The sequence below is a fragment of the Rana temporaria genome, chromosome 4 (genome assembly GCF_905171775.1).
Source record: "Rana temporaria chromosome 4, aRanTem1.1, whole genome shotgun sequence".
Lineage (NCBI taxonomy): Eukaryota > Metazoa > Chordata > Amphibia > Anura > Ranidae > Rana > Rana temporaria.
In genome coordinates this window covers 56,042,563-56,068,401 of record NC_053492.1, presented here as the reverse complement: position 1 = coordinate 56,068,401, position 25,839 = coordinate 56,042,563, and the positions used below count along the sequence as shown (strand labels likewise).

The window sequence follows — 25,839 nt, the reverse complement described above, 5'->3', positions numbered from 1 at the left end:
GTTTTTGCTTTGAAGTAGCTGTAATTCTGCTGTGATCTCCACACTTCCTGGTTGCCTGTTTCCTTATAACCATGGTACTGGGAGCTTTCTCACGGTGGTCTAAGCTGTCATTACTGTGTGTCTAAAACTCCTCAGAACCAATCAGATTCATTTTAAAAACAAAACACTGCCCTGGATTTGTTTGTTTTTGTTCTGTGAGTCTTCCCGACTCACCTCTCACCCGGAACTTCATGTATGTACATTTAAAACCAAAGTGAAACTAGAGGCACATTATATGATAGATTAAATTAAATTTTTAATCATTTTTAAAAGGAATCAGTTAACTTTTATGTCTCTATACCCAATAAACAGTCATTTCAGCAAAAAAAATGTTTTCCTTTAGTGACCCTTTAAGTATGGACGTCGTTCCCGCATCAAGTTTTTAAAATTTTACGTCGTTTGCGTAAGTCCTTCGCGAATAGGGCTGTACGTAAGTTACGTTCACGTCTAAAGCATTGATGTTTTGCGGCGTAATTTCGAGCATGCACATTGTCAAATACGCGGGGTCACAGTTAATATACATAAAACACGCCCACATCATCCACATTTGAATTAGGCGGGGTTACGCCGACACACATATGTTACGCCGCCGTATTTACGGCGGCGTAACGTATCTGTGATACGTTACTCCCGCAGATAGATAGACAATTCTATCTGAATCCGGGCCAAAGCCAACAAGCAGACAGGAAGTCTGGCTGAGGAGTCAGGAGGACTCCACCCTACAGACACAAGGTCTGTGTATGAGTGTCAGGAGGGCACCCATATTCTCTAGGAGAGAGAGGATGCAGCTTGCAGCGTGAGCATACACTCTGAGGAGCAACCCAAAGACCTAGGCGTGAGATCTGAAGCAACGGTGCTGCAAGTGATAAATCCAAGACAATGAAAGAAAGAAAGTTACAGCTCCAGATGGATTGTGTTAGGATGTTCAGTATGGTCTCAGGAGATCAAGGGTGCTGGTAATGCACAAGGCAACAAATGGAAAAAGAAAATATGGATAGCCGCACTCCAAAAAACTTTGATGGTTGTTGTAACGGTCACCACCGTTTACGACCTTCCATCACATCCAAGACAGCTTATCGAAACTCCAACCAACAGGACCCGATCCATCCCATTTCCCCAGAATCAAGACGAGACACGCAGCTCTGTACTTGTTCCAAAATGAAGACAACTTTAATGGTTCACTCTCAGCTTTTATACAGTTTTCAAGGCACATGAACAATTAAACTCTCCACCCACACCCTGGGGGGTTCAATACACTTTCAGATGGCTAATTGCTAAACATTCTAGACATCTCAGCGCCGGGCTATAATTATCATGACCTAATCACTGCACATTCCCTTATTAACAGAACTCAAACAAAACACCATCACACAATGATCTCTTCTCAATCCACATCCCTAGACAGACGTTCTGTCTCCGCATACAGCTTGGCAAGTTCCATTACACATCTTATATCAATAGAATTCACACAAAGCAGCATCACACAATGAGAGGTCTTTCAGAAGCAGACTCAATTAGCTAATCATAGAAATGAGTCACTATTGACTGGTTGACAAAAAAAAAAAGGGGTAGAGAAAGGAAGCACGACCTAAGTGCAGTATTAAAGAGGTTCTTTTAATGACACATTGTAAAAAACACACTTACAAGAAGGTAAGGAAAGAAGGCTCATCTGTAACATCCTGTAGTCCTCGTCCCGGATCCATGGGCTGCTTTAGAGGTAAAGAAAGCAGATTCTGTGGAGTCTTCAGGCCTGTCCTGTGGCCTTCAGTATGTAGTCTGTTCCAGCCTCACAGGTCACATGACAGGTCACGTGATTACTTCCCAGGAACACTTCCGGGAGGAGGGTCAAACGGAGAACAAAGGCTGATTGGGCTACGCGCTCGGAGCCACTGCTCCTTCTATTGGCCTGATCAGGCCTCTAGAAGTCTGGGGGGTCGCTACACTAATTTTAGGAGTTGTCCATGAGTTGGTAACAAATGCCCTTCATATTTTATAATCTAGTAATGAATAAAAGGTAAAATGTAATGCTTACTTTTGGTATAAAGAATTCTTTGAAAGTCACATCTTTGGTAGTGGCATGTGGAACATTTGTTGGCACGATATTGGCAAACCTTTGGATTTCATGGATAACTGCATCCGTATACGGCATTTGTTTTCGATGTATCGGGCAAGGCTCTCCAGAACCAATGACTTTTTCAATTTCCTTCTGAACATTTTCTGGTATTGAAAGAAAGGCACACTGGATTATTTCAGTCTTTTTTTCTTTTTTTTTTCCCTTTAAAATATATCCTGTTATTCTCAAGCTTCTTACTAGTTAAATAATAAAGCCATCTCAGCAGCATTTTGGTGGATATAGGCTTTCACTATAAATGGCTCCCCTTGTCTACTATGGTTAACTTTAAATACAACGGCCCGGATTCACATACATTGGCGCATATTTATACCGCCGTAGCGTATCTCTTTTACGCTACGCCGATGCAGTGCACAGAGGCAAGCACTGGATTCACAAAGCACTTGCTCCCACTCGCTGTTAAATATAGGCTGGGTTTCCTCGGCGTAAGCCAGCGTAGGTGGAAGTGGGCGTGAGCCATGCTAATGAGGCGTGACCCCATGCAAATGATGGGGCAAGCGTCATAGAAGTACTGAAAATGAACGGCGCATGCGCCGTCCCGTGGCATCCCAGTGCGCATGCTCAGAATCACCTCGAAACAACTGCCTAAGAAAGGTCGAATCACTGCCTACAACGTGAACGTAACCTACGCCTAGTCATATTCACGTACAACGTAAACGACAAAATATATGATGGCTTGTGTTCCCTGGTCCATACCTTTCCCTGGTCCATACCTTGGCATGAGTTGCGCCTCCTATATGGGGAATAACTTTACGCCGGACGTACGACTTACGAAAACCGCGTATATTATGCGCCGGGCGCAACTATGTTCGTGGATCAGCGTATCTCCCTAATTTGCATATGTGAGCTGCAAATGCGCCCAGCGTAAATATGCGTCCACGATACGACGGCATAGGAAAGTCAAGCCTATTTTCAGGCGTATCTCAGTTTATGGGCACGGCACATTGATACGACGGCGCATACTTACATACTTAGCGTATCTGGAGATACGTCGGCGTAAGTGCTTTGTGAATACGGGCGAACCTGTCCAGATAAAAAGATGGAAAATATCCCTCCTGACTTGTGTTTTAGGCCTCATGCATATAGGACGTTTTAAAAAATGCTAGCGCTGCTGCCGCCAGGCAAAAGCAGCTGTAAAAAAAACGTGCTTTTAGCTACGTTTTTGACTAGGGCTTATGGGTTTATTTCCCCTTTTTTTTGGCGTTAGCATTTTTGGGTGTTTTTACAGTAAAAACACTCCCTATATTGTAAAAAAGTCTACAAACTGCAAAAGCGGCTAAACAGGGCTAACAGCTTGTTACAGCATTTAGCCGCGTTTAGCAGCGTTTTTTGGCATTTCATGTTCTTACAGCTTAACAGCCCCTGCTTCTGGATCCACAGGCTGTTGTTTTCTTTCTACTGCCCCTAAACACTTATGTATGCCTCCAAACAAACATAGAGGGGCATTTAGAGGCAGTAAAAAAAATGTCAGATGCCCCCAACAGCAGCTGTAAAAACATGTGCATGAGCCCTATTCACTATAAATAGATCACCCTCCCTCCTATGGTTAATTTTTTTTTTTAATCCAACAAAAGATTTTTATTATGCAGAATTGGTATACATACTTTGATATTGTTGCAATACAGGCAATGTCATACCACACAACTACAGTAATATACAACAGCTTAACGCCCTCAGTTTTTCTACGGCCTCCCTCTTTGTTCCCCATAACCCATCGCTCATCTAATATTGATTCCCAATAGTCTGTCCGCTACCAGATCCATCGGGGCTAGTCCCGACACATCTAGCCACATTGCCCATATCCTCTCAAATTTGTCTGTACTTCCCCGTGCTGATAAATAAGCTTCTCCATTCTTAACACTGCGCCAATGTTAGCAATCCATTCCTTTATGATCAGGGGATCCTCAGATTTTCAATGCGTCATAATCAATGTCTTAGCTTGAAATATGACTCTGTGGATAGCCTCTCTGGTGTGCAATTCCCACTCATATTCTTCCAAGGCACCCAGGAGACAGGGATGGACTGGCCATAGGGACTACAGGGAGTTTCCCGGTGGGCCGATGGCTCAGTGGGCCGTTTTTTAAAACAGAGACTCTCTCAGGCCCCCCTGTCTCTCAGTCCCCCCTCTGTCTCTCAGTCCCCCCCCCTCTGTCTCTCAGTCTCTGTGTCTCTCAGTCCCCCCCTCTTTTAGCCCCCTCCTCTGTCTCTCAGTCCCCTTTATCTCTTAGACCCCCCTCTGTCTCTCAGACCCCCCCCTCTGTCTCTTAGCTCCCCCTGTCTCTCAGCTCCCTCCCTCTGTCTCTCAGCTCCCCTCCCTCTGTCTCTCAGCTCCCTCTTCTGTCTCATTCACTCCCTGACTCTTAGGCTGCTTTCACACTGGGGCAGGCATTGACGGTAAAACACTGCTAGTTTTAGCAGCACTTTACTGTCGTTTTAGCTGCACTATTCGGGATCTAGCGGGCGCTTTTAACCCCCACTAGCAGCCGAATTCAAGGTTAAATGCGCCCATGTAGTGCCGAAGTGCTTTGCAGGTGCTTCAGCTGCGGTGGCCATTAATTTCAATGGGCAGGAGCAGTTTGTACATCGCTCCTCCACCGCCCCAAAGATGCTTGGAGGACTTTTTTTAACGCCCTGGCAGCGCCCCAGTGTGAAAGCACTCAGCCTTTCACACTGGGACTGCAGCGGAAGTGTTTTTCAGTCGCTTTACAGGCGCTATTTTTAGCCCAAAAGTGCCTAAAAAACACCTCAGTGTAAAAAGGGGTCCTACACCCTCTCTCTTTTGCACTCACTCTCTTTTTCTTACACTCACCCGCCTCTCTCACCCACCCCTGTCACCTCCTTTCCCTCAACCCTCCCTCTCTCTCTCTCATTCCCCTCTCTCTCACCCTCTCATGATATACAATAATGGATGTAGGGGCCTTTTGGTGGGCGTGATTTTTATTGAATTAAAGTGGGCCGGTCTGGATGAAATCCAGGGCCAATTTTTTGTCCCAGTCCAGCCCTGCCAGAAGACATGCTCTTGGGTCCTGTGGAAGAGATACTTTAAATACAGAGTTGACCGTAGTCACTCCTCCTGCCCAGTATGTGTGCAATTTGGGACAACGCCATAGTAGATGTATGAGGTCCCTATGGTCTTGTTTACATATTGTGCATGTGGAGTCTGATTGCAGGTTCATCAAATGAAGTCTATGGGGGGGTATAGTAAATTCATAACAGAATATATAATTGGGTAAGTCCTCCTATGGTTAACTTTAATTACAACCTGTCCAGATAAAAATGTTGAAGCTATCCCTCCTGACTTGTGCTTTAAAGTGTTAGCTCTAGAGCTCTAGGTAGTGGCAGTAATGTTCCTTTTGATGATCAGGTAGCATGCCTCAAGAACAAATTACATTTATACCAGTCATATGGTCTAAGCCAGTGGTTCTCAACCTGGGGTCAGAACCCCCTCGGGGGTCAAATGATGATTTGCCAGGGGTCACCAAATCCTGGGCTGTTCCTGAAGCCCACACCCCTCTCCCAGCGTCTGCCCAGCTGGGCTGTTCCTGGAGCCCACGGCTGCCCACTCAGACTAGAGGTCCACTGACTGGTGAGGATTGTGAGGTGGGAGGAGCTGGAGGAGACCCCATCTCCTGATTTCTGCATAGGTGTCACTGCTACGAGAAACCACATAGTCAGAGACAGTGGGTAACACTACCTGTGATTCTAGTTGTCATTAAAAGGCCCCACTACAGTTCTCGAATCAGCAGATGACCATGATCAAGAGCACCCAAGGGTGATCAGAACAACCCCCAAGTATTGCCACCCATCCCATCCCCCCCCCCTCCCACCAAGGAGTAAGAGAAGGAATACAAATAGAGAATACATGGAAGGGAGAGGAAAATAGGGGAGGAAGAAAGAAAAAGGGAGAGAAAGAATAAGAGAAAAAAAAGATGGCTAGAGAGAGATGGGGGGAAAAGACAAGAAATTTGGATATCGAGAGATAAAAGGGAAAGACAGGAGAACAAAGAGATAGAGTGGTGCATCCTAAAATGTACCATATGAGGTTTTAATACTGTACGAGTGGAGGGGCTCAGGACCACTAAATTTCCATGGGTTAGGGGCGCAAATGACTTTTCTTGCCTTGGGCGCTGACAACCCAGGCTACGAAAATAATTTTACTGTTAGGGGTCCCCACAACTTGGGAAATTTTATCAAGGGGTCATGGCACTAAAAGGTTGAGAACCACTGGTCTAAGCAGTTATCAGGGAATTGTCATGTGACTGGAAAGATTGGGAAAAATATCATAGCGATGATCAAAAAAAGAAAAAAAAAAAACCACACAAAATGAATTGCTTACCTTGTATTTCTGGGTATTTCATCATCAACAGGAGGCCCCATCGGAGAGTGGTGGAAGTTGTCTCCATTCCTGCAGCAAACAAGTCTGTCACCAGAACTGTTAGATTTGTATCATTGAAATACAAATCTGGATTTGGCTTTTCCTGAAAGTTATAAAAAAAACATAGCATATCATATTTTGTTTAGCTCTTATATGTTTGTTGGGGCCTGTAGACTTAGGGTTTACATTTAAATTGATATTAAAGGCTGTTTTAATAAAACAAACAAACAAACATGTTTTCTTGTGGGGACCTCAATCCCCATGCTACAAATTTACCATGCTAAGCTATTTTTTGGCTTCACAGCTGGTCACAGTTCGCTGTTTGCTATGCCCTGATATTAACAATTCTGCTACTATATTGAAGGTGGCCATCCCCCATTCACTGAAAGCCCTTCAACTGCTCCTATTCTTGGGGAAGGGGAAGGGGGCCTCATATCCTCATGCATACCACGCTCAAAGCTTGGACCTTGGAGCTTCTACTGGACTCTGCTCTCCAGCCCCTTCTTTCCATGAACACCCTACTATGGAATAATCCATTCCTGCCTCAATTCTATTCTATTCCTGATGCACGGGTTATGGCATAACACAGCATAAAATCCATTAATGATATAGTAGAAAGGGGGCCACCTCCTCTCGTTTGCTAATCTCAGTGCAAAGTATGGGCTTCCCTCCCACTACTACTTTAGATAAATGCAGGTTGCGCATGCCTTTAGATCTCAATTTCCTCAGGGTGATATAACAATCTTACAGTGTGCACTGGAATCCCTAATTCAGGAAAATTGTCTCTCTATGCCAACCTCTGCACCGTATTAGCTTCTCCTATCGTTTACCACCCCTGAACTTTCCAACACCAGACAAAATCAGCAAATGGATATCTCCGACTTGGAACAGGAAGATTGGGAAGAGCTCTGGGACAAGCCATTCAGACAACTTGTCTCCATCCGAGATCAATTGATCCAATTTAAAATAGCACACCTTATTTCACACCACACACTCCACAAATTTAGCCCGGCAAACTCTTTCTCCTGTTGGCAATGTGATAATTTACTGTGCGACTTTTCACATTTTTTCTGGACTTGCCCACTCATCACCTACAGTAATAGCAGTTTCCCAGAAAAATTCACCAAAGTGTGGGTAGGTTGGCTTGAGCACCCCTTTATGGCTAGTCCCCCTAACGTTCAATGACATCTTTAGGTGTGGTTGTGTTAACCTCTGATATGATGTGCCTCTCTTTCTTTTTATTTGAGATTCTGAGTGGGAGGACCATGTGGTAACTGTTTAATTGGTATGCATTGTCAGTCTCTCATTTGCATTTCTCTTACCAATTTTACGTGAGCCATGCATCAGTTTTCTGAAATTTCTTGCCTGTTCATGTTTTGGCAACAGGATCTCCGCTGTGTTTCCTACCCCTGCACAGGCCTTTTGTACAAGTTCTCGGAAAACGTAATAAAAAAAAACATGTCATACTTACCGGCTCTGCGCAGAGGTTTTTCACAGCCCTGATGGTGCTATGCTATGGGGGCACCCGAACAGGCTCGCTCCCAAGCCACTGCTCTGTCTGTCCATTCAGACACAGAAAGCAGCTTGGCCCTGCCCCTGCTATCTCCTCATTGGCTCACTGGCTGTGATTGGCAGTAGCAGGAGCCAATGGCTGTTGTTTCAGACAATGAGGAGGCAGATACCCCACAGAGCCACTGCTCTTGTAAACATTTCTGGATTGAGATGGGGCTCAGGTAAGTATTTGAGGGCTTGGAGGGCTGCTACACCCAGAAGGTTTTTTACCTTCATGCATAGAATGCATGAAGGTTAAAAACCTTGAGCATTTACAACCACTTTAATCCCCCCCCCCCCATTAGGATTACCTCTCACACAACAATTTTGTGTTTTTTGGGCCTAACCTGAGTTGGTATATTGTAACAATGTATAAAATAGGATTTTTTGTACTCACCGTAAAATCCTTTTCTCTGAGTCCATGGACGGACACAGTTTCTTAAATCTTGACAAGTGGGTTATGTTCCCTGTTTACAGGAGAGGACTAGGCAAAAACATGTTAGATAATTAAATACATGTTACATTAACAGAGTTTAACAGCCCCGCCCAGGGGGTGGTCCCTCCAGACATAACCCTCCTCACTGCAGCATGCAGCCTCAGTTTGTAACAAGCAGTACAAACCTAAAAAGGAGGGGTGGGTTCTGTGTCCGTCCATGGACTCAGAGAAAAGGATTTTACGGTGAGTATAAAAAATCCTATTTTCTCTTATCGTCCATGGACGAACACAGCTCATTAAATCTTGACAAGTGGGACATCCCCAAGCAGTCAAAAACGAGGGGTGGGATATACATCAGTAAAACCAATTTAAATTTCACCCCAAAACAAGCAGAGCTCCTCAACAGAGGAGGTGCAACTTTAAAAAGCCGCCTGCAAAAACTAGCAGCCGAAAGAAGCATCAGAAGATGCACTCACAGCAACCATGTAAATTCTGGAAAAGGCGTGAACGAATGACCAAGTCGCCGCCTCGCACACCTGTGAGACCAACGCATGATGTCGAAAAAAATTAATAAAAATCAGAAAGCACCAATTGCCCTGGTCGAAAGTGTCGTGACCGCAAAGGGGGGCCGCCCCTTAAGAGCATAGGCCTGTATGACAGCCTACCTGATCCACGAGAAAAGGTGGTCGACAAGACCGCCAGGCCCTTTTGTGGACCAGACACTGACACAAAAGAGAGTCAGATCTCCGAAACGGAGCCGAAGCAGGGTGGTACACCCGCGAAGCGCGTACCATGCCTAAAGTATAAAAGGCAACCTCCGTAGGATGCGCTGACCGAGGACAGAAGGATGGAAGAACAATGTCCCTATTCCGGCGAAAGGCCAAAACCACCTTCGGAAGAAGGGAAGGTCGCGGGTGCACCACCACCTAATCCTTATGGAGGATCAAGCATGGCGGCTTGTAAGACAAGACCGCCAACTAGGAAACCCCTCTAACAGAGGTAAAGGCCACTAAAGGGTTCCACCTTCTGAGATAGTGTCAAGAGAAAATCTCTCCGATGTTTCCAAAAGGATGGTTCCAGAAGAACCGAGAGCACCAGAGTGAAAATTTATTGGGGAAGAGATGGGCCAAGAGTGGAAAGCATAGGACAAACCCCCTGCACAAAAAGGTACCCACCAGGGAACGGGCTGCAAAAAGACCACTGAAAGAACACAGCCAAGGCTGAAATCTGCCCCCAAACGGTGCTTTAATTTTTAAATCCACTCAAGCTGTAAAAACAGCAGGACCCTGGACACCGAGAATGTCCGTGGACATCACTCCATCTCTTCGCACCAAGAGATGTAAGCCTGCCGGGCGCGACAGTAGATCCTCTGGAAGAAGACTACCGTGCCCTCAGCATTGTTGAGATGACCGAGTCGGACAGACCCCGGTCTCTTAAAGTCTGGCTTCCAATAGCCATGTTGAGCAAGTCAGTGACTGTACAACAGGATGAAGTATGGGACCTCGAGACTGAGGGACCCTCCGCCCCGAGATCGGCGAACCAAGGACGTCAAGGTCAAGCTGGACTGATTAGAATCATCGGGATCTCCTAAGCCTCCTCACTGTGGAGCAGCTGAGGAAGCAACTACAATGGCCACCAGCGCGACTGACGCGTCTGTACCAGATCACTAGACCTGACCACTAACTTTGACACCCTTGCGGTGGAGACGAGCGGCCAGGAGATCCATGCCCTGTGAGGCTCACCTACCTACAAGGGAGCCGAAACTCCCTAAGCACAAAGACCAGTCGCCCTGGTCCAGCATCTGGTGACTCCAGTAGTCCGCCTGCTGGTCTATCTGAAGGTAAACCGAAGCCACGGCCGCGGCGTTGTCCGGCTGAAACCAGATCGGACGACCTTGCAACCTCTCCGACCACGAGGAAAAGCATAGCCTGATCACCTAAAATAGTAGGACAATGAACGGTAGACAGGGTCCACAGCATCTGGTAGTCCCAGGTGGTCTCCCACCCAAGCACTAGCCAGGCCCGACCCTGGGTAACTACCGAGACCAGACGAGAGCGGGCCCATACAAAGAGGTGTGGCCACAGATCCACGCAAGTCCAGCGACTCCGAGCCGACGGGACCCCCCAGGTGCCCCCAAAACCCTTGAGGCTGGCATCCGTCGTAAACACCGACCACTGGAAGGAAGAAACAACTTCCTGGACCGAAGAGTCGGGGATCTTCGTCACCAACTCAGAAAGACTCTGACTGGGTGGCGCACCGGAATCTGATGATTTCAGAGACAAGCGCTTTTTACCACCTGGACAGTATTTCCCCTGGAAAAACCGAGTGTGGAACTGGGCACACAGTACTGCCTTGAAGGAGGCTACCAACAGGTCCCTGAAGCATCTGCAATTTCTTCAGGGGAAGAAGGACCTTCGCCTAGATACGCTGAGTCGGAACAGATGGAAGGCGGGCTTGCTGCCACTGAGCTACACCTTCTGGCCCAAATGTTTAACACCCACCCGAATCTTCGGAGGGTCTGAATGGGAATAACACATCCACTAGGTCTGAGACAGAAGCTGCTCTCAGAAGAAAGTCGTCCAAGTAGCCAACAAAGCAAAGCCTTCATAACAGAGCATTCCCCAGGGGATAACGGGGGGAGAGGGCACTCTTTTAACCCCCGCCCGTCCGCAGTCCGCCCCCACCCTGGCACAAAAGTGTACAGGACCAACAATAAAGCCTCTGTGGGAATCCCAGGTGCTAACACCTGCTGCCATCACCAGCATGTTGGGGAAGGACCCAGATACTGACTCCATAGCCAGACTCTGACACCATTATAAGGAAAAACTCCCAGGGCCCAGTTCAGACCTGAACAAAAAACCCACCACTTCTGCTGCTCTGACCGGGGGGGTTACCCAGGGTACTCACCACACCTGAGAAGCCTGCTCAGCGCCGCTGCCCGTTTCCAGCACACACCTGTGTGAGGAGAAAAACCATGAGGTAGCTGTGAGGTAATCTGCAGTGGTGCTGTGTGAGGAGAACGGTGCCTTGCGCCGAAGGGAACCAGCACTAGAGGCCGAGGACTCAGGCAAGATGGCCGTTGAGCGCAGCATATGGAGCCTGATGCGGCCACAGGAAAATGGCCGACCACAATAATATGCTGCATCACAGCGCGGCTACAACAAAATGGCCGCCAATGGGATTTTCAATAGGAATTAAAAATCACCCAAGAAATGGCGCCACAGCCGCCAGAATGGCGGCAAAACGCCGCAATTTAAACAATGAAAACCTAAAAAGGCTGCACAGCACCACAAAACCTCCAGAAAAGGAGGAGCCCCAGCAGTAAAAAACACATAGGCCAGCTAGGCCAGTCCCTCAGCAAGGTGCCCCCCCCCACCCGACAGCAATGAAATAGCAGAGGGAAAAGGGAGCAGAAAGGAAGTACCACCCCACCTAAGAGGGAGGGACTGTACTTACCCGTCTACGCGACGACTTCACTGATGCATTCCAGACAGGCGCACAACCGCAATGGAGATAGCTGTCGGCCCAGCCACTGTGAGTGAGGCAACACCACAGCCCAGTCATGTGCGGACCTTGGAGAAAGGCTCACTGGCCACCCCAGGAGTCATGGGGAATGTTGTGGCAGACCCAGCCTCTTTGCAAAGGTGTGTTCACGCTCGCTGGCCGGACTGAGAAGACTACAAGGATCTATAATATCCAGCCTGTCTCTCAGCCGACAGAAACCAAAAGACAAAAATAAAATAAAATAAAAGCTTTTCCTCAGGGCGCTGGGCCCAAAGGGAGCCATACATCCTTCTCCTTTGCTAGGCAGAACGAAACTGAGGCTGCATGCTGCAGTGAGGAGGGTTATGTCTGGAGGGACTGCCCCCTGGGTGGGGCTGTTCAACTCTGTTAATGTAACATGTATTTAATTATATAACATGTTTCTGCCTAGTCCTCTTCTGTAAACAGGGAACATAACCCACTTGTCAAGATTTAAGGAGCTGTGTCCGTCCATGGACGATAAGAGAAAAGAGAATTTTGTTTAGGAGCTCATTTCCGAATAACTGACCCCACCTACACACCACTGGAGTAGAAAACTGACTGCTGACAGTACACTAAGAACATGCACATACTGCTAGTTTGTTCTGGGGAACTCATTAGGAGGTACCCTGTTAGTCAAGAACTATATTTAACCACTTGCTTACTGAGCACATATACCCCCTTCCTGCCTAGGCGAAATTTCAGCTTTCAGCACTGCGTCGCTTTAAATTAAAATTGCGCGGTCGTGCGACGTGCCTCCCAAACAAAATTGACGTCCTTTTTTTCACACAAATAGAGCTTTCTTTTGGTGGTATTTGATCACCTCTGCAGTTTACATTTTTTCTCTTAAGCCGTCTGATCGTAACTGCAAATTTATGCTGGCCGCTAGGGGCGTGTACACTGATTTACACGTCGAAATATGTAAATCAGCTAGATACGCAAATTCACGAACGTAAGCCCGGCCGACACAGTACAGATACACCGTTTACGTTAGGCTTTTCCCGGCGTAAAGTTACCCCTGCTATATGAGGTGTATATGTGGCGTACCAATGTTAAGTATGGCCGTCGTTCCCGCGTTCGAATTTTGAATATTTTACGTTGTTTGCGTAAGTCGTCCGTGAATGGGGCTGGACGTCATTTACGTTCACGTCTAAACCAATACGTCCTTGCGGCGTACTTTGGAGCAATGCACACTGGGATATTCCATGGACGGCGCAAGCGCCGTTCGTGAAAAACGTCAATCGCGTTGGGTCACAGAACATTTACATAAAACACGCCCCCCTGTTCCAAATTTGAATTAGGCGGGCTTACGCCGGCCGATTTACGCTACGCCGCCGCAACTTACGAAGAAAGTGCTTTGAGAATACTGCACTTGCCCGTCTAAGTTGCGGAGGCGTAACGTAAATCGGATACGTTACGCCCGCACAAAGATACGTGTCTGTAGGAGAATCTGGCCCAATATTTTTTACTTTTTGCTATAATAAATATGCCATTTTTTTTTTAAACTATTTTTTTTCTCAGTTTAGGCGGATATGGATTCTACATATTTTTGGACTGAGATATTGTGGCGGACACATCGGACACTTTTGACACATTTTTGGGACCATTCACATTAATACAGCGAACAGTGCTAAAAAAATGCATTGATTACTGTATAAATGTGACTGCCAGGGAAGGGGTTAACACTAGGGGGCGAGGAAGGGGTTAAATGTGTATCCTGGGAGTGATTCTTACTGTGGGGGGAGGGGACTGACGGGGGGAGGTGACCGATGCTGTGTCCCTATATACAAGGGACACAGCATCTGTCTCCTCTCCCTGACAGGACGTGGAGCTCTGTGTTTACACACAGAGCTCCACGTCCCTGCTCTGCCAATGCCGATTGCGGGCACCTGGCAGACATCGCGGCGCCAGGCACGCGCATCGGCATCTCGGGGACGCGCCGGGTGCGTGCGCGCGCCCCCAGTGGCCGGAGGACGCAAGGACGTCAAAAGACGTCCTCCCGGATTTATAGAGCCACCTTGAGGCCGTCTTTTGACATATGCCCGGGTCTCAAGTAGTTAATTTAGTAGCTTGGACAAGCAGATGTTTTGATTGTTTTATGCTTTGGATCTGCAGTACAAAGTCCTACTACACTGACATGTGTTTGTTTGCTGCCTAGCTAAATAAAAGTGCAGGACAAATGTGCTTGGACTGTTCCTGGGTATCCACACCTTGTGCATGGTTTACTGCTGCCGCTACCAGTCTTCATTATAGCTTTAATGAAAATGAGCAATCAGAAGCAAGTAGGTTGTGTATAAAATAATATATACCTCCTTTTGTTTGACAAGGAAGACATCAATTAAATTTCTCTGATCGTTGACATCCAGGTGATCCCTCTGATTAGTGAAGGTTTCTCTGATAAAAGTGTGCATTTCCTCTACATTTGGATTGACTTGTCTGTGACTCCCGGGCAACCATCGGACCAGATATGGAAATGCATTGTACAACTAAATGAAGAAAAAACGTTAGATTTCTAATAATGATAAATAACCATAAATTGTAAATAGAATAAACACAAATTGTAAAATATGAAGTAAATGTCTTTTTTTTAAAGCAAGTAGTGTAAGTACCTTAATTTCACTACATTTCAGCCTCTTCCAGTCCACGTATAAGAGGATTGAAGTGCAAGAGAAAAATTGCTTAAAGTGGGAGTTCACCCATAAAAAATGTTTTACCCTTAGATTGATGCTCATTTTATCTAGGGGGATCGGCTAGTTGTTTGAAAATCGAAGCTGTACTTACCGTTTTAGAGAGCCATCTTCTCCGCCGCTTCCGGGTATGGTCTTCGGACTGGGCGTTCCTATTGTGATTGACAGTCTTCCGACAGGCTTCCGACGGTCGCATCCATCGCGTCACGAGTAGCCGAAAGAAGCCGAACGTCGGTGCGGCTCTATACTGCGCCTGCGCACCGACGTTCGGCTACTTTCGGAAAATCGTGACACGATGGATGCGACCGTCGGAAGCCTGTCGGAAGACTGTCAATCAAAATAGGAACGCCCAGTCCCGCAGCCCATACCCGGAAGCAGCGGAGAAGATCGCTCTCTATAACGGTAAGTACAGCTTCGATTTTAAAACAACCAGCCGATTCCCCTAGACAAAATGAGCAGGAATCTAAGGTTAAAAAATGTTAGTTCCGGGTGAACCTCCACTTTAAATTGGCTAGAAAGCTATATGGCTAATAATTACCCAATATCGTGCTGGAGTTTGGGAATCCCCTGGTATTTTGAAAAGAAACTGAGCTAACAAGAAGACACCTGGACATGTGTGAACCAAAATATCATGTTAAAATGTTGCTGTAAAAATGACCTTACCAAAACCATTGGGGAGCCCAAAATTCTGATATTATCATTGATTATTGTCAAAAGCCTCAGAAGTTTTGGATCATCATAGTCAAAGCGATGGCCAAGCAATATGGACACAATGATATTGGCCACAGAAGCATTCATGATCATGGTGTTTTCAAATGGTTTTCCTGGAATATAACCAGAGATATTAATTAAAAAAACATAGTTTAGTAATAAACATAAGCAATAAGAATCAAACAAGTTAATCTAAAAAGTTTAAAGGGGTAAAGAGTTTACTGATTTCTGTTTTGGAAAGGCAGGGTATCTCTGGAGGGTTCTGGAAACATACTTCGATCTGCCACTGATTGGCGGATGTCTCTGGGTGAAATGCAGCACACTTCTGCCAACCAAGAAGACGTTTGCAGAAGGGCTGAAGGTGATAACAAAAACTGCCAATGGTTTGGCTTTTTCATTAGACTGGGGATGGTCTTGTGAGCTGCCTATTTTTTTTACTAGACCATGCATATTTTAAACACAACCTATGCCACTCTTCTAGTAAGATGTATGGGTTTTATGTAGGGCTTTGGAAATTAACTATTCATTCATCGATTAATCTTTAATTTTTTTGATCGATCAACATTTTTTTGATCGATCAAAATTATTTTGATTGGTACTCACCTCTCCGCCGGCTTCTGGGCCTTCAGGGAGTTCCGTCGGAGATCCAGTGACGTCACGGACACCGGCGGGGCTTACCGTATCCATCTGAAGGGCTCCTTTGCTTGTCCCTTCATATCTGCATGCCGATGGGACCTTACTATCTGCCACACGCAAGGGCTGTTACACTTCCCTCTATCAACCTGGGATTCTACAACCATCTAGTGGGAGTTGTGATAGTTCCCTTCATGGGACATCTACATGCCGACGGACTGATGTTAACTTCTCCTCTGGATTCAGCAGTGGCATCGTTGTACACATTTTTATACCTGTATCATACTTAGCTACGTTTTTTTATGACTGCTTTTGTTACCGTTTGGTATTTTGGTATCGAAATTAGTCGATTAATCGATTAAAAAAAAAAAGATTAATCGAACACAAAAATTTTGATCAGTAACAGCCCTAGTTTTATGATAATATAAGGTGCCTCTTGGGTTTTTATGTTATATCCAACAAGGAATAATTACTAAAATAGATAATTTTATGTAGAAATGCTATAGCCTGCTTCGCTTCCCTGCTGAAAGGTAATGACATAAAGGATTATAATTCAAATTTACAACAGTTCTCATATATGAATTTCAAGTTATTCAATCATCATTAAAGAGCCATTGTAAAGGAGATTGTCTAGGGTGTATACGTTAAGACTTGAAAGAGAGATGACAACCTGTGACTGCTCAATTTCAGGAACTAGACACCACCTAATAACAAGATTCTAGTAAAGAGTTTAGATATGACTTCAGAAGGGAGTCATGACTTCAGAAGGGAGTGATTACCCCAAGACAGTGGGAGCATTGTCAATGAAAGGGGACAATGGAAAACACTGAGTATGTGGGTGTCTGAGAAGCCTGAAGAATCTGATAGAAATTGGTATACTATGGCATAATATAGTGGCGTACACTTTTATCATATTAACTGTTTTTTGATTATTTATTCTCATTTTGATCCTTCAAGTGCACTGTTCACCAATATTTTTTCACTTTACTGGGACATTACATTGGAATTATCAGTCCACTTTGGCATTTCCGTAGCATTGCAGCTTATACTGCATGTTGGTTGTTCTTTCTAATATTTCACTACCTATTTATTGATCTTAGAACTATTGCCTCTTATAAGTGTACCTGTCACGCAGCACCTTTGCACTTTATTTCATGGGAAAAGGGAGTAGCCGCTCTAGGTGGGAACCCAGATGAATATCCTTCGTTGCAGACAACTCAGGTTCAGGCAATACACTTAGCAAAACAGGAACAAAGATTGTCTCTGGACAGCCACACTCTGAACAAATTGTAGCCTTTATTAAAAGAAGGACTGCTATGACTAAGCACTAGTTTCAGTGCGAAACTCGTCAGCAGTCAGGTTTTATTTTATTTTGCTGTGCCGTCACCGCCGCCGTGGCTTCTGGGAGTTGTAGTCCGCGACTTACTCCGAGACAGGCGATTGACGCGCTTGGAGAAAAGCCACAAGAAAAAATATTTAAGCGGGCGGCCGCGGGTTCCTGGCGCCGTCACCCCTAACAATGCTACTGTCACTGTCTGTGCGTGTGTTTGCTAGTGGACTGCACCGCCACGCAATAACAAAGCTTTGGCACAGATCAAAGAGAGGAGGAGGGAGGGAAGCACTCTGACACTTCGGCGCCCCCCCTCTGGGCGCCCAGGTGCCGGGCACCCCGTGCACCCGCCCAGGATCGGCCCTGCTTTATTCCACTTGGTTTCTGATATCACCTTCAGTGTTTACTGCAGTACCCAGACCCATAGACTTGGCAGGCGTGGGAATACCTCCATTTATTCTCATATCTACTGGGTATATATACGAGAATCTATAGAGATAGTGAGTACAAGGACGTTAAATATACAGTCATGGCCGAAAGTGTTGGCACCCCAGAATTTTTTACAGAACATCAAGTATTTCTCACAGAAAAGTATTGCAGTAACACATGTTTTGCTATACACATGTGTATTCCCTTTGTGTGTATTGGAAGAAAACAAAAAAAGGGAGGAAAAAAAGCTAATTGGACTTAATGTCACACAAAACTCCAAAAATGGGCTGGTCAAAATTCTTGGCACCCTTTCAAAATTGTGGATAAATAAGATTGGTTCAAGCATGTGATGCTCCTTTAAACTCACATGGGGCAAGTAACAGGTGTGGGCAATGTAAAAATCACACCTGAAAGCAGATAAAAAGGAGAGAAGTTCACTTAGTCTTTGCATTGTGTGTCTGTGTGTGCCACACTAAGCAAAGACAACAAAAAGACGACAAGAGAACTGTCTGAGGACTTGAGAACCAAAATTGTGGAAAAATATAGAAAATCTCAAGGTTACAAGTCCATCTCCAGAGATCTAGATTTGCCTTTGTCCACAGTGCACAACATTATCAAGAAGTTTGCAAACCAATGGCACCGTAGCTAATCTCTCTGGGCGTGGACGGAAGAGAAATATTGATGAAAGGTTGCAATGCAGGATAGTCCGGATGGTGGATAAGCAGCCCCAAACAAGTTCCAATACAAGCTGTCCTGCAGGCTCAGGGAGCATCAGTGTCGGCGCCAACTATCTTTCGACATTTAAATAAAATGAAATGCTATGGCAGGAGACCCAGGAGGACCCCACTGCTGACACAGAGACATAAAAAAGCAAGACTAGAGTTTGCCAAAATGTACTTGAGTAAGCCAAAATCCATCTGGGAAAACGTCTTGTGGACAGATGAGACCAAGATAGAGCTTTTTGGTAAAGCACATCATTCTACTGTTTACCGAAAATGAGATGAGGTCTACAAAGAAAAGAACACAGTACCTACAGTGAAATATGGTGGAGGTTCAATGATGTTTTGGGGTTGTTTTGCTGCCTCTGGCACTGGGTGCCTTGAATGTGTGCAAGGCATCATGAAATCTGAGGATTACCAAATGATTTTGGGTCGCACTGTAGAGCCCAGTGTCAGAAAGCTGGGTTTGCGTCTGAGATCTTGGGTCTTCCAGCAGGACAATGACCCCAAACATACGTCAGAAAGCACCCAGAAATGGATGGCAACAAAGCTCTGGAGAGTTCTAAAGTGGCCAGCAATGAGTCCAGATCTAAGTCCCATTGAACACCTGTAGAGAGATCTTAACATTGCTGTTGGGAAAAGGCTTCCAATAAGAGAGACCTGGAGCATTTTGCAAAGGAAGAGTGGTCCAAAATTCTGGGTGAGAGGTGTAAGAAGCTTATTGATGGTTATAGGAAGCGGCTGATTTCAGTTATTTTTTCCAAAGGGTGTGCAACCAAATATTAAGTTATGGGTGCCAAGAATTTTAACCAGCCCATTTTTGGAGTTTTGTGTGACATTATGTCCAATTTGCTTTTTTTCTTCCCTTATTTTGTTTTGTTCCAATACACACAAAGGGAAAAAACATGTCTATAGCAAAATGTGTTACTGCAGTACTTTTCTGTGAGAAATACTTGATTTTCTGGAAACATTTCTGGGGTGCCAACAATTTCGGCCATGACTGTATAGTGTAACGGAATGGCCCGTGACACCCAGAGACCTTTGAAGGATGTGGGGTACATCTGTGCCAGCGTCACTAATGACTCTTGGGTCTAGGGTCATCCTGTGCCCCTTTTGGGCATAGGGTGACTGAGAAATAATAAATATAAATTACATAAGGTGGGACATTACTGATAATTCATGTTTTGCAGGCTATCTTGGAATATTACAAGTTGTTAAAGTCTGACTCCAAATGGAGTGTTTTCATTCAATGTGGGGACACATGCTTTTGAGGTGTTAATTGCGTCTGCTCCTAGACATTCCATTGTGTGATGCTAATACTGTTTTGTGTCCATTGTGCTAATTAAGTCTGAAAGGTCAGATGTCTTCTTTCAGGGGTAGGGAATTTAGCATGTCAATTATGTTTAGTAAAGGAATGTGTTTTGTGTAACAAGTGAGGGAACTTGTCGCAGAGGCAGACCGTCTGGGTAATGAGTAGTAATTAACTCACCTGAATGTCATTATCTAAAAGAATGTGATTGAAGCCCCATGGTGTGATGTGTGGGTGGAGTGTGTCTTTGTTCCTTTGGTTACTATAACATGCTTGTACTGTATATAAGAAAGCTAAGGACCCATTAAAAGGATTCATTTGTTTGAAACCAGAAAGAACAGAGCTGTGTTGTCTCGTTTTAATTCTGGGGGAATGGATCATGTCTGTTGGATGGTTGGAGTGTCAGATAAGCTGTCATGGTTGATGGAATGGAAATTGTAAACGGTGGTGACCGTTACATATAGGAATATATAGGATGGGTGTTATGCACTAAAACATATATGCATCTCAAGCCGGCCATAGATCGTTTAAATTTCAGCCGGGTCAGCTGAGATTGATTGACTTGGGTACAACCAGTATGTTTGATTTTTACATGCAATTATTGCCAGTGACTATAGCTGCTAGCAATAATCACTGTGTTCTCCTGGCAGAGACGGCTCCCTGTGCCCCCTCCTTCTCCCAGGAGAACTACCCGTGGCTGCAGGACAGAAAATCACATTGTCTATGGCCTGCCTTAGCAGGACCTGCTGTGTAAAGAAATGCAATGTAAATCAGAACCGTATAACTGTAACCTTAGAACTATCAAACACAATGTATTACTACTGACCTTTGTAGGCTTTAAATACTGTTATTAACTTTTGGCACTCCTCAGTGATCTTATCTTCTATTGTTCTCTTCCCCATCCCAAAATCTCGCAGTGTAGAAAGAGTAAATCGTCTCATGGCTTTCCAGTTATTACCATTGGAAAATATAAGACCTGATAAAAAAATAAAATAAAACAGTTATAAACTGAATAAATGTAGACTTTTTACTGAACAATTGTAAAATGTCCCGCACAGTTCTCCACTCAACAGAGCTGTTTAGAGTTAAATATTGAACCTCCTAATAAACAACATGTGAAGATAATAGTACCATAATCCTTAAGATCAATTGGAATAGAATTAGGGCTTAAGGGACCCAAAAGTCCAGATAGCAAAAGCTAGCAGAGAGGGGGCAAGAGGACTATAGCAGTACAATATGAGCAGGTAAACTCAAAAGAGCAGTTATATAAAAAAGTATAAATTTATTAACATAATATCAAAAAACAAAAATTTATAAAATACATCAGAACAGAAACAATACAAAACCATGAACATTTAACGAGACCAGTCATACAGATCACCGAGCTAAAGTAGTCCCCGAAGGGAGGATCATGGTGGAGGTGGAGGTCACGTGGAAGAGAGTCTCAGGGACTACTTTTTTTATATAACTGCTCTTTTGAGTTTACCTGCTATAGTCCTCTTGCCCCCTCTCTGCTAGCTTTTGCTATCTGGACTTTTGGGTCTTTGGGGTCCCTTAAGCCCTAATTCTATCTCAGAGCTGTTTAGAGAATGTGAGTGTGGTTAATTGAAACTTTATGCAGGGGATGTGTCGGATCCCTGGAGATCAAATCACTGCTCAGCAAACAACGGTGCTCCAAGCAACGGTGCTCCAATACTACTAATGCAGTACTGTACAGTAAAAGCACAATAAAATAAAAAAAAAGTACAGTAAAAAATGTTCACACACTAATTACTGTTTATGAAGCCCGTCTGCATTACAGCAATTTAAAAAAAAACTTTAAACTGACCAGCAAATGATTCAGTTTAGCGTAAGTTATGTGTAATATACTACAGCAGAATTTAACGAAACCTCTTTGAAAATCTGAGGTGATCCAGCATTATTCATTGTTGCAATGTTGAACACCCCCCAAATACATATTATAACATAGTATTTCACAAAAAAAGGGGACTGTTATGCACTCCAAACACCTGCAAGGTATAATTGGAAAGGAGGAAGGAGATGCATTAGGGTCACTCCAACATAAGGCTGGATTCACACCTATGCAGTTTTAGTGCTTTTTGCATTTTGCTGATTTGCTGTACAGTCCATTTAACATGGTTTCCTATGGAACATGATCTGTAGTGCAAATCTGCAAAATGCAAAAAGCACAAAAAATGCATAGGTGTGAATCCAGCCTAAAACCCTGATCGCCTGTATTACAAAAAAATATTAACACAAATTTACAAAGATAAACAATAACCAGCCACAGACGTGACTAGACACCAATATTAAAGTTGTTACAGACTCCACAGATATGTAGAGCGCAGATTGGATGTGGCTAGTGACATTCCCTCAACATGTTTCGTGACCAAGTCACTTATTCAGGAGGCGTGTCTAGCTTTAACATCTGGAATGATATATCATATAAGCAAAACATGTTTCATTATAGCGAAGCTTACGATTTTACATTTTGAGGAGTATGATAAGAACAAGAAAAGATGACTCAGGCCCCATACACACCATAGAATCTATCCGCAGATAAATCCCATCAAATGGGTTTCTGCGGATAGATCCTGGGATGGATTTCCAGCAGATGGATATTTGCTGACATGCTCAACAAATCCATCTGCTGGAATCCATCCCAACGGATGGATCCGCTCGTCTGTACAGACTTACCGGATCCATCCGTCTAAAGGGATTCCCCGGACGCGTCGTAATGATTTGACGCATGCGTGGAATTCCTTATATGACAGCGTCGCGCCCGTCGCCGCGTCATAATAGCGGCGACACGTCATCGGCAGAGGATTTCAGCGCGGATTTCAATGCGATGGTGTGTACACGCCATCGCATAGAAATCCTCTGAAATCCTCTCGTGTGTATGGGGCCTCACTCAGGGAAGCCCGATGGGCTGTATTTGGCAATTATGGGACACCCAAAGGGTACGGACACGGGAGGTTGTGTGACGGTACTAGAAGGTATATATATTATATATAACACATGGTAAGCGGCAATTCAAAGGTGTATGGGTAAAGAAAAAAGGAAAGGGAAGGAAGAAAGAAGGGGGAAGAGAAAATGGGGGGGAGGGGAGAAGGGAAAAGGCTAAGGAGGTGAACGTGAGGGAGGGGAGGAATGGGAATAGTAATACAAAGAGAAGAAAAAGGGAGAATGGTAAAAAGAGGAAGAAGATTGAGAAATGTTGATAAAGGAGAGAAAGGGAAAGGGGGAGGGGGAGGAACGGGAGGGGGAAAGCAGATTAAGCAGAAGGAAAAAGGGAGATGGGGGGAGGAAGGAAAGTAAGGGGAAGGGGGGAGGAAAGCGATGGAAATAAGGAAGGGGGAAGAGAGGAAAAGGGAAACAGGGGTGCAGAAAAAAGGGGGAGAGGGGAAAAAAAGAAAGCAAGATGGAAAAATAAGTAGAAAAATATGGAGTGGGAGGGGGGTTTGGGATGGGAAAGGGAGAGCAAGAGTTGAATCCGGGACCCCAAGTTTGTGCTAGTGATGTGGAAAATATGTGGGGACACCTCTATGATTGTAGGCACAAGTACCACATTAAAAGTAACTACCCACCCTTTGCTGCGATCTATAATATTTAATAACACCGGGATCACCACGCTAATTGAGGATGTCCACAAGGTCAGCGTTGGCTAGGCCAATGAATCAGGCCTGACACACAAAGAAGGTGTGTAAGCTTCCCTCCAGTGAATCTAAGGTACAGAGGTAACAGTACTTAGCAAAGTATGGAAGAGCCAACCCAGTGCATGGTGAGCCCAAACCCCCAGGGTATAGGGACAGGGGGGGAGATTGGGGGCTGGGCGCACCATCACTGAAGCATACTGGGATCAAAAGGCATAGACATGATTGCAAGAGTAAGGGAAGCATACCTGATGCTCACATAAATACTGCAAGATCCCGGGTCTCCGCCGTCCACACTAAGGGCGGTCAGAGTCCACCCTTTGTATCCTCCGACCCATATGACGTAAGCACCCCAGCAGCCGTCGCTGGGCGCCTACGTCATCAGGCCCTTCGCTTCCACTGCGCATGCGCTAAGAAAAAATTCAGGTGCACGCGCAGGACTCGCTGGTATGACGCTGAGCGTCATAGGAGAGAAGTGATGGGTGGTACTGACCAAAGACAACAGTATAAAGACAACAGTAAGTGTGGTGAATCCGGATGGAGGGTAAGGGTCTGCCAGCAACCGGAGAGCACCTTACTGTACAGATAGTCGAACAATTGCATTCATAAATACAAGATACATTTATAACAGTCATATGAGTCTCACCAACAAAGGGTCAAAACAGGATGAAGGTTTAACCTGTAAGACACAGATATTTGAAAACACAAGGCATAACCTATATGTTTATTATGCACCAAAATTCGAGCAGGATCTGCTGACCAGCCAGTAGCTAAGGAGGCAAGGTGTGGGGGTGTGGGGGGGGGGAGGAAAAGGGGAAGAAAGAAAGGGAAATGATTAGCATGAGATGGGTCAGGTAGTACAATTAAATTGCGAGGAGCAAGAGAAGCTTGATTAGACATGGGGTGTAATGTACCAGGTGTGACCAGAACTGTGTGGCTAGCAACAGAGGAACACCAAACACATATAAGTGAAAATATAATGATTTATTTAGGTAAGTGAATAATATAAATACAACCACCTCCAATATGACACAGTGCAACAAACCAACCAACAGACAGAGACCCACAAATAACAACAGACAGATATGTACAATAAATGGGAAATGCAGGAATCATAAACAATAGCCAGGCCAGGGTCATATACAGCAGATTCGGCAGATGGACAAAGGGATATTCCAGAAACATAAATGATAGCCAGGCCAAGGTCATACACCTGGAGATCAGCAGATGGGGTAAGGAACACGGGGAGAGGATGGATGGTCAGGACAGGGAGACAGGATCAGGAACTCAGGTAGCAGATTTCAGGAACAGGTTCAGATAATCAGGCAGCAGGTACAGATCAGGGCAGGAGGATGATACCAGGGCAAGGTAATTCCCTGTAATTGGCCTCAAGTCACACCTGAGCGCAAAAGGTGCTGTCAGGAGACACCTGCTGGTGGACCTCAGTACTGCATGCCAAATGATAGATATCACCAGCGGATGGAATCTTTCCTGACATGGGGGTAGCAGAGTAACTTTCTACAGAAAATATTTGTATGAATGTGCTTCATTCAGTCCCGGGGGTGTTAGGGCATGGAGTCGTTCGATCCAAAGAGACTTGCGTCTTAGGATTTTGCGGTCCCAGTCTCCATCACGCGGGTCTTCCTGAACAACGTCAAGGACATCAAATTTGACTACATCAAATTGAAATCTATGGTGGATGCCTACATGGCATCCCACCATAGTCAATTTGCCATTTTTTGAATGATATAAATGGTCACCAAGTCTCTGACGCATCTCTCTTATCCTTTTATCCACGTAGAACGCCTTACAGGCACATGTCATGAGATAGATCACCCCTCTAGTACCGCAATCGGCAAATTGGCGGGGGGAGAAAATGTCACCATTAGGGAGTATACAGGTCAGTCCTTCTAGGATCCAGGGACACAGATCGCAGTGGCCGCATTGGTAAGTCCCACGGGGGCGATCCGATCGTTTAGGATGAGCCTTGTAGTGGTTCATTGTTAGTTTGTCCCTGATGGTGGAAAACAGGTTCAGGAGTGGACCTGACATGTTTGCCCAAGATATGATGATCAGTTAGTAAATGCCAATGCTCAGATAGTATGTTTCGCAATTGGCTGTGATGGGTTGAGAATTTCGTAACAATTTTCACGGTTGAGGGCCGTTCAAAACGTGGGCAACCATAGACCAAAGACTGTCTTCTACGGGAAAAAGCCTTGGTAAAAGCCTTTCTTAAATTAGTGCTACTATATCCCTGGGCCAGCAGCTGTCTGCGAAGTGCATCAGCCTGTTTGAAAAAATCCCAGTCCTCTGT

General features: G+C 45.1%; 1 protein-coding gene across 3 annotated transcripts in view; it reads right to left on the bottom strand.

The window, feature by feature from the left end:
• LOC120936226 (cytochrome P450 2K1-like) overlaps positions 1-25,839 on the bottom strand; it is a 139,604-nt gene that overhangs the window by 16,699 nt on the left and 97,066 nt on the right. For all 3 annotated transcript variants that reach the window (XM_040348423.1, XM_040348422.1, XM_040348424.1), the window contains 5 exons: positions 20,699-20,848; positions 15,405-15,565; positions 14,364-14,540; positions 6,507-6,648; positions 2,072-2,256 (listed from right to left, as the gene is read on the bottom strand). In XM_040348423.1, coding sequence (XP_040204357.1) covers positions 2,072-2,256; positions 6,507-6,648; positions 14,364-14,540; positions 15,405-15,565; positions 20,699-20,848 — 815 coding nt within the window. The remainder of the gene's footprint in view (positions 1-2,071; positions 2,257-6,506; positions 6,649-14,363; positions 14,541-15,404; positions 15,566-20,698; positions 20,849-25,839) is intronic.